Raw genomic sequence first — 15,318 nt, 5'->3', positions numbered from 1 at the left:
CTGCTGTGTCGTTATGTAAGGAGCTGACAGTTGACTACCACAGCCTAGAACTTTTGAGAAACAGATTTTCCTATCTCAAAAGCTAGTGGTGGGGACTGGAGAAAGCAGTAATGCCTCTTTATTTTATATCTATATATCACCCAAGAAAAATATTTTCTTAGGTGTAGTTATGGAGTTCTTTTGGTCCAGGGAAAGGAGTTTCAGATGAATATAATTATAAGAGTTAAGACAAATAATGTTATTGCTACTGCTGGAGAAGTTCCTAATTAGCAACCGAGCTATATTAACTGTCATGTGAAAGTTTAGTCCATGGCAAATGTGGCATAATTCAGAGTAATTCTGTCATGAAAGAAGTAAAAGCCTAGTTAAGTTACTTTTTATTAGCCATGCACTAAGAGCAAGTCCCCAAGTGGTTATAAAAGCTCACAGTGTAAGTGGCAGCTTATTTGTCATCACAACTTGGTTGTGATTTTGAGCCCTAATAGACTAGGAAAGAATGCAAGTAGTTTGGGGATAGTTGACTACCAGACAGTATGGACATGGTGGGAATATGACGAGAACTTTTGATCAAACAAGGAACAAACTAAAACCAAGGCATTTTGCTTTTGTTAACTGACGAGTCTGCTAGAGTGCCCTCCAGGAAATGCCCACATAGATGTTATAGCTCCAGGAGGTACATGAGTGTATGGGCAGGTTTTTCTTTGGTTCTCCTACACTTGCTGTCCATAGATTTGCCATAGAGCTGCAGTTCTGAACGTTGTCAGGTAAAGTTTTCTGGCCTCACTGTAACACTTTGAGGCAATGATACTAGCTGGGAAAATAGTCAGGAGAACCCCAGAGCACCCCCCGGCACATCCCACAGTCAAGCTTAGAAATCACCTGAGTTTGTCCGTCAGGAGCAACTGGACAATACAGTTAACTGTCCAGTTGTGAAAAAAGTACAACCCAACAGTTTTGTATAGAACATTTCTAAATGAAACAGAATATGACTAATAATGTGTCAATCAAGCCCAGCAAACCTTGCAGGAAACACGGGGCAAGTGCTACTCAGAATAAATTTGTGATAAAGTTTGTGTCCAATGAATATTAGAAAGCCACAGCAACTGAGAGGAGCCACAGAGTTGCTCTCATTAGTTATCTTGTCAACAAGATTGAACCAGCCCATACAACAAAAAATGTTCAAAGTACTTAGAAATATAGTAAATCAGAAAATACAGTAAATCATAAAATTTTCTATGGCACAGACAGTACATGTGTCTAAGTCAAGGCTTTCCACTCAAGATATTATCTGATTGCTTTTTTCATGAAAAATAAACTAATTTCATTTTTGTTAGGCAAACACTGGATAGTAGCATGAGGTCACAGCTAACCAAGAAGCTACTCACTTATCATAATTTCCAGGGAAGCAGGACTTTCCTATTTACATATTATATAGGATAGCAGTCAAAACTCAAATACAGAATAGTAAATCATTTGACCTTGGGGCATTTCAAGGGTTGCATCAAAGAAATGTACAGACCTGACCTTGCAAAAAACTTCTGCCATCACACCTGCTACAAAATGTGTATTTTTGTATGCTTTCTTTGTGAAAATGCCCAGTTACGTGTGTTTCAGCTACTTCTTCAGACTTCTGAGTAACAATTTCAACAATCCCTATTCAATATTCTAGTCACAAGCTTTCTTTTCCACATAATCCGATCACAGAACTTTTCAACAACTTTGATTTCAAAAAGTGCATGATTAAATCAGTAATTTAAGTAAACCACCACATCAAAACAAAACACTAGATTCAAGAATAAGCTTCAGCTAAAGAATTCTCATGAGCTTTCATCTACTTTCATCATGGTTTTAGTCTATCCTTCACTTTACTACTTAGTAATGGAAAAGTGTATCTATGCCACAAGACCTCTTCTAATGCTGTCAAATATTACCCATTTTCAAAGAATGACTAGCCAGGTTTTTGTTGACAACAAGGCAAAAGTGAAAAAATCCCTCAACTACATAGCAAGAGGCATTTGCATGATAGTTGTTAAAGTAGATCTTAGGATGTTTTCTTTTTTACTTATGTACTTCTTATTTTGTTAACTAATTGCCACTTTACCATTAAATTTTGAGGTTTTTTCCTAAGTTCCTTTAGATTCTTTTAATTATTGGAAATTTTCTTGGTTAAGGTTCGGATGCGCAATGTATTTTTTTAATTTTATCTTTACATAAGATATACTTTCTGAATATACATATAAGACGACATAAATCTCCACCAATCTTCTGATCTTACACACTTAAAAATTATATAGATAGATATTTCTATTTATTTCAATTGATGTCTATAATCAGTATCAATTGAATTCATTTCTAGAAGATACATCATCACCTACAAAAACCAAAATACCTTCCCTGTTCTTAAAATCTACAGGACTCATTCCAAAACCACAGAAGACTAACTCAGCAAAAGTCAAAAGTAATACCAAAAGCACACAGACTATCATAGGTAGAAGAAAAAAATCCCACAACCAATACTTACAGAATTTCTTAAAATCTAGGTGTTTCTTTCAAGCTGCAGGCCAGAGGACAGCTGTGTATGAGGCAGAGACACAAACAGTGCATCCTTTGTTACCTGTTCACAAGACTATTTGAAGTCCACTAAAAAGCAAACTTCTCTTACAAAAAGACAAAATAAGATGAAGGAAAAACATATAGATGATTTTGCATCAGCCCTTTTGCTTTCTGCACAGCAATTGTCATGAAGATTGCAAAGTAGAATATTTTTTTTCTGTTAGTATCGGTCACTTTGAGTTTTTATAGCTGCTTGGAGATCTGCATCATTGTATTTGATTTCAGCTAATCAAGCATACAAATGAACAGGAATGCAGACACACAGCACTGTAAAAAAACAAAGAAGGAAGTTTTTTCAAACAAAATCCCCTTATTAGGCAGTGGTTCCAGTGATGCAATCAGAATAGGAAGGAAAGTCTGTGTTGCTTCATTGTTTTGTTTGGATTTTGGGGTCCAGTGCTAACTTGTGATATTTCCATTTGTAAGTATATTTCTCTGAGAGCCATCCAAAAAAGTGACTGTGATGAATCTAAAAGGAAAAATATCCCATTGAACTTGCTAAGTTTTTCCATCATGAGTGACCATTACAGAATTGCCACACTCAATTATCTTTCCTGTGTTGCTCAGTAGCTTTTGGCTAAGTTTACTGTTTTTCATCAAAGTCCAAAGTGGATTCAATAGAAATGTAATTTCAGAGAAATTCAATAACTGATTCATCCCTGTGTGGAATTTAGGAGTTTCTAAACAAGAGAATGGAATGAATAGGATAAATGACAAAAAGAACTGCAACATGTATTGAAGATGCAGAGTTAGTCGCAGAATGCTGACACAGGACATCTTCAGAGGCAAGCCCAATGCCTACTGTCACCAGGAGGAGTTCTAGATCTGACTTTCAGAGCGGTGAGATGTCAATTACATTTGTAATCCAAAGATTCAGCTCTCTATAGCCTTCACGGTTCAACAGTAAAAACAAACTCTTCTCCAGAGTGACTTATCTGATCAGCCCATCATAGCACCTCACTCTAAACAGGATTTTCCAGGTGTCATGTACAGAGCACTGCGTTGTCTCTCTGGCTTTAGATATCATGGTTTAGGTGTGAGAAAGGACAACAGTGGCAGAAATGTCAGCTCAAGCAAACAGGAATTTTCCTTATGTCTCCCAAACATAAAATGCACAACAGCAGTCTTGCAAAGTGAGCAAACCCCTTTAATCAAATATAAAATTGAAATTGAAGATTAAGAGATTTCCTCCCCTTCTATAAGAATATGTCACTCCTCTCACTGTATGTAAGGATGTGTTGTTCATTGCTTGTCCCTGAGATCTACTCATTGCTTTCAAGTGATCTTCAGGAAATGATAAGTTTGGTCTGCTATAATCACATCATAGGGCATTACTCATTTTATAGGTAGTTAAAAATTACAGAAAAGTGGTATTACGTTTTTAACTAAATATAGAGCATAGAAAAGTACAGAAAAATAAATACTGAGCTTATTATCTTCAGCTATACCAGTTGCTTAAGTATACTGACGTCAGTGAATGTTTTAAGACCCTGTGAAGATGGCCAAAGCCATAAATATGTATTTTCTCTAAAGATACCAGAAAAACTCTTCCCACTGTTTATGATTTTCCTGGTTTTTTATGGTACTCGGTGCAAACTGCTGTACTTCATTTCAAAGATGAACCCCATACTAAGTTTGAATTTATTCAAAGTCTTCAAAGGTTGTCTATCAAATGTTATTGCTATGTCCAGGGAATTCATGGGATATGGCTATTTGTGGCCCACAGATGTGTATCATGTCAGCATTTGAGTCATTCCTATTGTTGCACAGCCTGAGGTCCCCTTAGTTTGTACGAAATATAAAATCTATCCCAGTGATGGAAACTTGTCACCAATAGTCTCAAAGGAGGTAACTTAATCTAGCCATCCACTCCACTGATATAATTAGGAATGCACTTTGTCAGCCTTTGAGGGTTTAACTACAGCTGGCTGGGTTCAAGGCAGTCTCAGAAACCAATCTGTTCTTAGTAACACCATCTCCTTCACAAAATTACAGACATACTTTCAGCAGATATACCCAGCTGACTGCTGAATGATGTTTTTCCACCCACTTTTTCAGTGGTCAGTGTCTTTTTTGGTGTAACGGAAGGACTGGATCAATGCCACGAAATGATTCAGAAACCAAAGGCTGAACTGACAGCTGAAGAATAAAGGTTATAAACCTTATTTACAGTGTTTGAATGTGGATCAATGAAATTTCTGAACATCATCATATTTCTGATCCAGCTGATGAAATTTAATTAGAAAGGAGATTCTAATAGATATTCAGGTGCTGACTGGCCTTCGTCTTGTTTAAGAAAGAAAAGACTTTTTAAGGTCTATTGTTCCAGAAAATCAGAACTCTACTCTTCAGATGGATTACCTAAGTTAAAGGGAAAAAATCTAACTTAACAAAAATGTATAATCTTCTTTAAATTTATTCATCAGAACTAGCTCTGGAACCCTGCTGTACCCTTGATTGTTCTGCTGGAGTCTACAGGGATTCAGATGATGAATACTTTCATACTGTTGTCAATAAGATTTTCTAAGAATATCACAAGCAGCACTCCTTTTTCATGCTCTTTTCCCTGGTAGGAACCTGATTTGCACAAAAGAACAAGATATTCTGCTATGGTTCAAGTAAGCTGAGTAAAGCTTCCCCTCTAGGACGCAACGTATTTGAGAAAAATGCGGTGTAACTTTATACTTGTTTATGTACCTAAACCTGAAAATACCCAGCCTAACCTATTAATCAGCAGAGTGGCCTGTTCAGAAAAACACATACCCTTTTTTTTTTTAACCTTATCAGTCCTGAAGCATTAGTTTAAACACTTTGAATTCCAGCCCTCAAGTTTCCTACAGTCGTGTCAGTGGGCTGGACACAGGCTCCCCAGGGCCAGAAGCGCTGCAGCTGAGGTAGCGCGTCACCATGGCTGTTTTTTGGCTTGGGCAAAGCTCTGTGCTAACGTGGCCATACAGCTCCTGGACACAGGCAGAGGGAGGTCAGATTTGCTTGCAGCCACCCCATAAAAGTATGTTCTGAATTCCTGTGTGTGCAATCATTATGTGGTAATCTTGATATCCACTAAAGCCATGGATTTATTACCTTGCTGTTAAACCATACGATGTCAGATTGAACCTCTTTGGTTTTACATTTTTTTTTCATTGCTTTATTTGGTTCTTTTTTGCCTGTAATGCAGATGTTCAGTAGAATACAGATATCACAGCTGGGCCTTAAATACGGTAGTGCACAAAATCCAGTGTCCTGTGTCTGAGAGCAAAAAAAACCAAGACTGTGAAATAAAAAAGCAATACACATCTCTCTTACTTCAGTAAGTTTCATGTAAGTAGGAGAAGATAACCTCTGAAAATTACAACTTAACTGTATCTTTTAGAATTCTTGTTAGCACTAATAGTGTTAATTATAGGCATCCTTGTTATCCACATGAATATCATACCCCATGTTTGAATCTGGAAAGAGAAAATGAGCCTCCAAGGACATCCTATGACAATAAACTCCATGTGCAAATGGACGATTACTTAAAACTAGTGACTCATTGTTGCATGACATGTAAGGCAATTAACTGCAGATTTACTTGTGTTCATGTAGACTGAAGCAAGCTGGTTTGGTTTGCGTGATCTTACTGCATTGTTGAGTGTGGCACAGTTAACTTCAGGGCAGGGCTAGCTAAATCTTATACAACAAGTTCAGTAGTTAAAAAAAGGCATAAGAGATGGAGCCCATTAAGGGTGAAATGCATTTTGACCACACAAAATAGTTGCAGAATCAATGTCTCTCCCAAAAATATGTGGTGTGCTTTGTAAACACAGAATATGGAGGTCCCATATGATGAAAAAGGCTTTTCAAAAATTGATGTAGTAGGTTCTCTTGTTTGTTTATTTTTAATTGCTACTCTTTGTCAGAGGTAACAGATGGCTTAAACAAATATGCTTGAAGAAAATTCCAGTTAATATTTGACTTTTGGAACATGTAATTCTGTTAGCCACATACTCTGAATCGTCAATGACATGTGGGTAACTTTAAGATTCATGCTCCATCTATGGTCTTGCATATATTTTACACACACAGGTAAATTAGAATAAATGAATACTTCCAGAAAATTCACATTACCAGTAATGCTAGATTCTCATGGGTTAATTGCTTTTTCTAATTGAAAGAAAGGAGGGAAGAAAGCAAGCAAGCAAGACAGCATCAAAGGATTGAAGCAGATCACTGGAGCTTACAGTGAAATGCAACCTCTGGGTGGCAGATGTAAGAAGGACCTTACATGAGGCAGACACTATTGTTTCAGCAGGTGACAAAAGGTTCCCATGTATTTAAAAGAGTTCTTTCCTTTGCTTGGAAGGCTGTCCTGGCTTCCTTCTTCCTACCCTCTCTCCAAAAGTGAGCACTTGCAATGTGAAATCCTGCTGCAGCTTGAGTACAAAGGCTTCCCTTGTCTCTGTTCATCAGGAAAAACTCACTGTTTCCTTTCACTTCCTTGCACATGCATGATATGGGCACCATCTGGCCCAGAAATGGCCAAGGACAGCCAAGCCTGGAAAACAACTTCAGAGAATGCCCTAAGGCCCTAGGCTTCCCTGCTCCATGTTTCACCTGTATTTACACCAAAGATTTTATAATAATCTCTGATACATCCATACAAATATTTAGAACTCAAGTTTTCAAAATATTTTTGAGTAAAGGAGGGAAGTATTGCAAAAAGAAGATAGGCCTAGTCACCGTTATGTTTTAATTATCTAAGACTTCATATTGATGTCCTATTCTTCAAGAATGCTGTTGAAGAAGTCAGCCTGACCTGAGACAGGAGATAGCATAATCAGATCATGCCCTGTAAGCAAAGTTATTGACAAAAAGATGTGAGTTCTGATGACTTGAAAAAACCTCCATTACTACACCTAAGTGTCCATTAACTCAGTCCACATGTATAAACAACGCTCATAGTCCACTTGATGTTTCCCTGCATGATTTATAATTGACCTTTTTTTAAAATTAGAATTAAAAAAAGACTAATTCATGCTATAACTATCCAGTTCTTGTTCTTATACTAAGGTTAACCTTAAAAATGCACTATGCACGAAATCACTTCTAAATTCCCTCTTGCCCACTAGGTATGATCATCACTGGGCCAAATAACAAGGTTGGGTGTTATTTTGTTCTGAGTTTTCATTAGCAAGAGAAAGAGAAACTGAGGGTGAGGAGGCTCTCCACTGCCATACCTGTACTTTGCATTGACTAACTCAGAGTCTGGCCATCTGCAGACTCTGCAGGAGTGTAGTTAGCAAGGAACCTACAATTCCATGAGTCAAATTCAGGCCTTTATACATTTATTATGCCCTTCTCAAGTCTGAACATTTGGAAGCTAGGGATTTTTTTATTAGCTCTAGTAAAATATGAAGACTTACAGCTCTAGAGCTTCTTCCATCTCTGCTAGTAAACTGTGAGAGTGACCTGATGTCTGACATCCTGAGGTTTCATGCACAGGTGTTTAAAACACAGTTCCCTGGCTCGTCTCTTGCTTTACTTGTCTTTCATCTGGTAAATGATGTCAACACAGCTGGACTTCCACATCTGATACCTGTTCTCCTCTGTCTCTCTCTGGTATACACTTGTTCTCCTCTGTCTCTCTCTGGCAGGGCTCTTCTACCCTCCACAAAAAGCCTTATGGTCATTATTTTGCTCATCATCTGCTCAGAGGACCTTCTGCAACCAAGAGCTTTTAAAAAAAGGCTTGTATAGTCCTCAGGTGGAAATTCATTAACAGCAATACTGAGTAGCAGAAATTTCTGTCTCTCCTTTGTTCAGCTGCCTTCTGCCTAAACAGCATATGTACATCCTAAACTGGATGATTTTATGCATCTGAAAATCACACAGACTTACAGTAGCTGAGTATTACATACAGCATCCTAAGTAAGACACATAACTGTCTTTAAATGAACAAGCTGATAAAAGGCTCCCTGCTCCAGTGTTTATTCCACTCTCCTCAGAGACTCTGACAGTGTCTGGAAAGTTAAGATATGGTAGGAGAAGAAATGAATTACAGAAATGAGGAATCCCTCACACATCATCAATCTTTTCCTCGCATTAATTACAAGGGATGCCAACTCAAGCACTTCTGCTGATCTCTGCTGAAATAGTCCTTCAGGGTAATAGGGCACTTTTTCAAACATGTCTTTTAAACCATTTCATGTTTTGACTTCAAAATCTCTACCTAAATGCCATTCCAAAACCCATGTGTCTGGTGGGATTTGAGGCCCAGCTGTAAACTGCCCAACTACAAAACAACATTTGTGAGTTATTTCTTTTCTGACTCCAGATCCTTTTATTTGCACACAAGGATGAGAATCAGGTAATATATAGGAATATAGTCCTTCTCCTGTGCTCCTTTGCTCCCTCTTCTTCCCACCCCCATGTATTCTTTTTTTGTCTTCCTGTTCTGAGTCCCTAGCACTCAGACAGGACTTGGGAGGTCAGGGTGGTGTGAGTCAATTTCCACTGAGAGAGAAAGTAGGAGGCAGGAAAAGGAAGGCCAAAATACCAGGTAGGATGCCTAACTTCAGTCACCACCTTGGGATGTGACTCTGGGCACTATTCTCTGGGTACCTCTCCTGTGCTCTTTCAATGCACCCACCGTGGTGGTACCTGAAGGCTTCACAGCGCATGGTCCTGCCTTTCTGGCAGATGTGCTGCCAGCTGGGCTTGCTCTGCTGTGCTGCCTGGCCTGCTGGAGCTAAGCACTGGAGGGGGTCAAAGGGTTGTTCTTCTGCGGTTAGCCAAAATCCAGGATGTTAGCTTGACTGTTTGCTGTGGATACCCCACACTGGTTCAGGATGTGATTCTATATTTGTACAGCGCTATCCAGATGCTTTTCAGATACTGTTCTAGCTAAGTACTTTTACTAGTACTCCATAGCTGTGTCCTGCAGTTGCCACCTCTGCACATTTTCCACACGTTTGCACTGAATTACGATGATCTCCTGAACCAAAGTAACACTAAGGTTGTGGATTCCTGGGAGTTTTTTATGCCTGTGCTGTCAGGCTGCCAGATGCAATCTGAACATGTCTGTGTAGGGCATGCAGGGCTCTCAGGTCCTACTCTTTGGTTTTTTGCAGGCAGCTCCAATCCTCATGTAATCAGAGATAAGTGACTTAGTTAAAAATGAATGGGGCAGCTGGCTAAATGCTCAACCAAACAAAATGATCAAAGGAACAGCGCCAGATGTTCTTCATTAGCTCTACATATGGAGGTACCAGCGAGAGCAGCAGGAGCACCAAACTAAAAAGAAACCAGAGAAGCCAACTCTAGTTTCAACCATAACATGAGGAGCTGGCTATAAATACTACATTCCTCAGTGTGGCTCCCAGAGGATGTGCTGTAAGTATTTCTAAAACCTACAGGAAAAGCGTATCTACTATTGTCTGACTTATTTATATGCATCCTCCTGCTAAATATTTTATTAAGAATTATCATTCTTAGCATCTATAAAAATATACTTTAAAAATTGTATTTAGAAAACTTCTGTAAGTTGTAAAAGGGGTTATTTTTTTCCACAAAATTTATTTTTTGCCCAGCTGGTGCCAATGCTGACTCTTCTTGGCTACTGATTTGTGGGATTTTCTACACAACTTTTAGTACATTTTAAAATTCTAAATTCATAGTTTCGAAGTCCAAGTTACTGCAGAAGGTCCAAGTCATGTCAAGATTTACTGTGGAAAAGGAGCCAGATTTTTATTTTGTCTTCTGGGGAAGTTTATGATAGAGTGAGATAAACATCCAAAATAGTTAAGGTTGTTTATCCTGCATCACTAAGAAGACATTCTTGACATCACTTGTGTACAACTGAGCAGGGGAGCTGCTCAATCAGCACTGACAGAAATCCAACCCAGATCACCCAGCCTCGGGGCATACAGACCTTGCTTTTGTGTGATAAAATCTGCTTCTGTTGGGATAAAACCTGAACAGTTGACATAGCTCCTCCTGTCACAAGACAAATTTTGGTGCATAAACACTCTTCCTTCAGTTGTATTCCTTCCAGGGAATTATTTCAGGACACTTTACCTCACTTTGACATAAATCTGTAGTATCTTGGGGCTGACAAGGAGGAATGAATCCTACAAAACAATCTGGTGTCATTCTTGTCCAGTGTAATGACTTGACTATCAGCTCCAAATCTGCAAGTCTTAGGCTTGGAGAGCAGGATCCTGGAAGTTGCCAGCAGGTAACTCAATCCACACAGTATCTTTCAACCAATATAGGAATTATTCCTGTTCTTTTTTTGACTCTACCATTTAGTGATGTCTGCCTGAAAGTCACTCCCCTGACAGCAGGAGGAAGGAGACATGCCGAATACAAAGGGATTGGGAAGGCATTTCTCTGAAACAACTGGAAGTACCAGACTTGCAGTTGACTAGGGAAGAAGGTGAGAGGGACTCTTGGCTGTGTAGATCAGTGGTGCTGACATCTACTTTGTCCTTTACCTACGTAGCAAGCTCCTCGGTTTGGTAGTATATATGCTGCTCTTTGCATGATTATTGATTGAGAAGGTTATTCCATGTATAGAAAGCTTGATGTGCACTTTAAAAGCTGCTCTCACCCCATTCTGCAGGAACAAACCCCATGAACCTGCTTTTTCTTTCCCTTCTTATTTCATGTACACATAAGTGACAGCCACTCACTGCAGTGAAAATGGGTTCTTTGCTGGTTGATGTGCTGGTAGCAAACAGGCTGAGGAACTCACTAATTATCATACTGGAGTCAAGGAAAGCGGGAGCATGACTCACTTAGGAATGCTTTGTCTTCCCCTAATTGCTTAATTACCTTAGAGGGCTCACTGGCCATTTGGCATAGAGGTCATGCCTGTTTCCTTTGAGCACAGGAATAACTCCTCCTAGCTACTCCTAACAGGATAGAAAGGGGATGTGAGGAAGACATATGGCCATGGCCCCACTTTTCCTCTATATAATCCAGGAGCAATATTTGTGCACAACTACAAAGTCTTTCATTCTCTGAAACGAGGATGCCAAAGCTGACCATTATGTAATACAAATCAGCACTTTCACCTTTGCACTGAGACAGGATCTGTATTGACAGGGATAGTGTGATATTTTGGGTTCTTTGTACTGGTACTTGTGACATCTGTTTTCTAATAAATGGGATTAAAAAACAGTAATGGGGTTGCCACAAGAACAGGAATCTTTCCCACTATACTTGTATGCTTTAGAGCTAGCCTGACTGCCAAGCAAACAAAACAGAGATTTCCCCAACACCTCATTCTCACAAACAATAAATAAAAGAAAAAAGATATGAGTAATATAAATGCATATAAAATGCACATAAAAGCAGATGGCAAGCTAAGGAAAGAGACCTTAATATCCCATGAGAGAAATGGAAAAAGAACTTGCTAGTTGCATGAGCAGAATTAAAGGAAGGTTTTCCTGGAGCTCTAGGAAACCCAACAGTGCAGTTTTCAGGGCTCACCCCAGCCCACGTACAGAACTGGTAAAATAAGTCTTCAAGATGCAACAAATGGCGGAAGATAGAATTGAACTATATGGATAACTGAGGCAAAGATATTTAAGTATCACTGTCTTTAGTCCCTCAATGAACTCGTTTTGGAGGATGGGTGGAATCTGTGGTCCCTTTTCTTAACCATTTTATTGATGCTATCCAACAGTAAATTTGGAAGCTAGAATTCTCCTTTGCAAATTGGTGATGGCATCACTATGCAGCCAAACTTTCATTCTACTCTCCTCTTCATTACTTCTATGAATTCTCCATCCTTCACTGCACACTGATGCATCCTCCATTCAGAGCAACCAAAGCAAATTTTCTCCTGTTCTCCTTACAGCCCACCAGCTGCTGTCCCCTAACTTATGATGGGTTATATACCCACTGGGCTTATGAATGAAAATCCTTGCAGCTGCTGTACTTCACGCTGACCCTGATGCTGTCAGTGTATTTTAGAAATGCGCACAGGATGCCAGCCTGGTTGGCCCTGCGAGAGCTGTGCATGGACGTGAGTCCAAGTGGTCTGATGCATCTACTGATCTAACCTTTCATGTACATGGGCTTCTCAGATGTGTGTCTGGATTGTCAAGAGTGTTTAAGATTACTCATTTGTTTAGGGGCTTATGATTGTTACTTAAATATTTCCTTCTGTTTTTATCAATGTCTTTTTAAATGGTGGGGTGTGGTGCAGTTAAATGCTGGCTGAGGTTGCATTAGGTTCCACTTTTTGTGAGAAAACTCTGCTTAGAAGGTTTTCAAGGAGTAAGTTTTTGCAAGAGAAAACAGCTGGAAGACACCTCCAAGCCTGGCTCTGGTGAGTGGAGATATTCTGACATAGAGTGCATCACTCTAAAGCAAGCAAAATGTTATGAGGGGAGGAAGGAAAATGAAGTATCTTGATTCCTAAGCTGAGAGAGAACTGGTCAGCAGTTTATCAAATCAAAGGCTAATATCCAAGAGAGATTCTATTCTCATGGATAAACATCTCAAGTACGGACTTCATTAGAGCTACATGTAACTTAAGCATCTGACTTCAGAGGAAAATCAAGTTCTGAGTACCAACTGTTTTTGTTATCAAACAAAAAACAGGTGACACATCTGTTCTTTTCATGCTTTTTTGAATAATTTTCCTCAAGAGTTAAGGAGTTAGCATGTCATAGTGTGGGTAGCTGCCTTAGGGATCAAGGAACACCAGACAGAATCTATAATAAAACTTCTTGCATTAGGATGGCTGCAGAGGAAACTATACAGAAAATGCAGTCCAGGAAAGAGCTCTTAGAAGATGAAATAGGGATTAAGCCAGAGCCTACTTTACCATTTGCTAAAACACTCAGTGCATTTGCCTTCATGGGTTCTGCATTCCAGAGGACTTCATGCTGGGTTAATAAAATCCCTCTCTTGAACAGGCTTTGGAAACTCAGCCAGCCACTGAATGCCCATATGGCAGAATTTGGCTATTGCTATTAGACAGCTGCAGGAAGTTGAGGACAAGAAAGGGGAGACAGCACCAAAATCTTATGCATATGTAGACATGGAGAGACACACGGCTTTGCCTCATGGCAGGAGCTTCCAAAATATGTTCTTCATCAAACTGTCAGGATCCGCTTTAGTGTTTTACTTTCAGGAACTGTAATTGGCACTTCTGCCTTTTGTAGGTGATATGCATGTGATTTATGTGTGTGATTTAAACCCTCATACACTCTGAGCTTAAGTTTCAAATGCATTTTAAAACAATTAGCACATATAAAAGAAAAACAGCAAAACACCACATCTCTGTTGCTCACAAACTTAAAGGGAGATTGAGTTCAGTGCTCTTCCTAGGGGAAGAAACTGCATGCTTCCCTGTAACCCAATGCCAAACCACTGCTCCCTGCTTTGAGTAGCAAATGCCATTCTTACTGCGTCTAAAAGCCCAGACTCTGTTTCTTTTCTCAACATGTAATTATGTATTTTGGTACTGCGCTCAAACAGCAGTTTAACAGAACAAAGGAGTTATCTTTATGAGACAGCCAGGGAAACACACAAGGAACAGGATGATGCAGCTAATCTAAATAATGACATTGAAAACAAAATAGCTATTGGGCTATAAATAAACAATATGAAGTAAATATCATTATTTTTATCAAGAGAAGACACAGACTTAATTCGTGGGGATAATGTCATCTGCTGTTTCCTTAGACTTTAGTTCTTATTTTCTCAGTCAAGCCATAATGCAAGATTTCCTACTTTCTTCAACTTTTTACAGCATGAACTTTTATACCACTTCTTTTGGAGAAAATTGCAAAACTCAGACATGTATGTTTAGGAGAAAGATCAGATTTTCTAAAATACTGAAACTGCTCAAACCGCTTGTTTTTGAACTGTGCAAGTACATGCATTCTTACAAGGCAGGAAGGTAAACATACACACGACAGCATTAATTAAGACAATACTTAGTTTCCTGCAACACGAAGGAATTTTCTTATTTAGACTAAGACTTTAACGATGCAGTCTCCCATTGTGTGTATGCGGGTGTGCAAAGCAGCAACCTCAACTTCACAGAAAAAAGCACACGGGTCGGTTCTGACCTGGTGAGCGAACAGAGAAGGAATTAAATAATCCTCTAAACCAAAGCCAGAATCAACTTTCTGAGCGCCAAGCTTAGCCAGTCCCACCGCCTCACTTTTTGGCAATACACTCCTAGAGGACCTGAGCAGAAGCCTGATTCACGTGCCTTTTTACGTGGGGATGGTCTTGTACAGCATCCTGGGCAGGAAACTGGCCTGATCTGTTGACTTACAAGATTTAAAATAAGCACTCCTGTTTCCTCCGTCCCAACCCTGGGCTGAATGACTTCCCCGGCGGGCGCAAGAAATGTGCCGAGAGCAAAGTGCTCTGAAGTGTCCGAGCACTCGGCAAATGCTCTCAGGCTGACACACAGCCAGCAACACACACGTCCAACACTGGCAAAACATCAGGGCACGGCACCGGTCCCCATCCCTCAGGCTTTACCTGCTGGTGGGCGAATGGCTGGGGGGGATGTCCTGTACAAAGCTCTGCTCCATGCCCGGGATCCTGGCCGGGCTGTGGGGATGGTAGGCTGTCAGCACCACGCTGCCCGAGTCCTTCATCTCCATGGTCCTAGGCACATGCCGGCCCCGCTGCTGTGACACTGCCGGGAGGGCGAGTGGCTCTGTCACAAGCACCAGCCCATGGCCT

The 15,318-nt window shown here is 39.8% G+C and overlaps 1 protein-coding gene across 4 annotated transcripts in view; it reads right to left on the bottom strand.

Moving 5' to 3' along the window:
* Window positions 1–15,312, bottom strand: part of ARHGAP28 (Rho GTPase activating protein 28) — a 77,559-nt gene extending 62,247 nt beyond the window's left edge. For all 4 annotated transcript variants that reach the window (XM_017738257.1, XM_017738255.1, XM_017738262.1 and 1 more), the window contains exon 1: window positions 15,112–15,312. In XM_017738257.1, coding sequence (XP_017593746.1) covers window positions 15,112–15,236 — 125 coding nt within the window. In that variant the 5' untranslated portion in view covers window positions 15,237–15,312. The remainder of the gene's footprint in view (window positions 1–15,111) is intronic.
* Between the last annotated feature and the right edge of the window lie 6 nt (window positions 15,313–15,318).

Source organism: Corvus brachyrhynchos, unplaced genomic scaffold (genome assembly GCF_000691975.1).
Source record: "Corvus brachyrhynchos isolate BGI_N302 unplaced genomic scaffold, ASM69197v1 scaffold106, whole genome shotgun sequence".
Taxonomy (NCBI): domain Eukaryota; kingdom Metazoa; phylum Chordata; class Aves; order Passeriformes; family Corvidae; genus Corvus; species Corvus brachyrhynchos.
The sequence above is the reverse complement of the archived record's forward strand: the minus strand, read 5'-3'. Positions and strand labels throughout refer to the sequence as shown.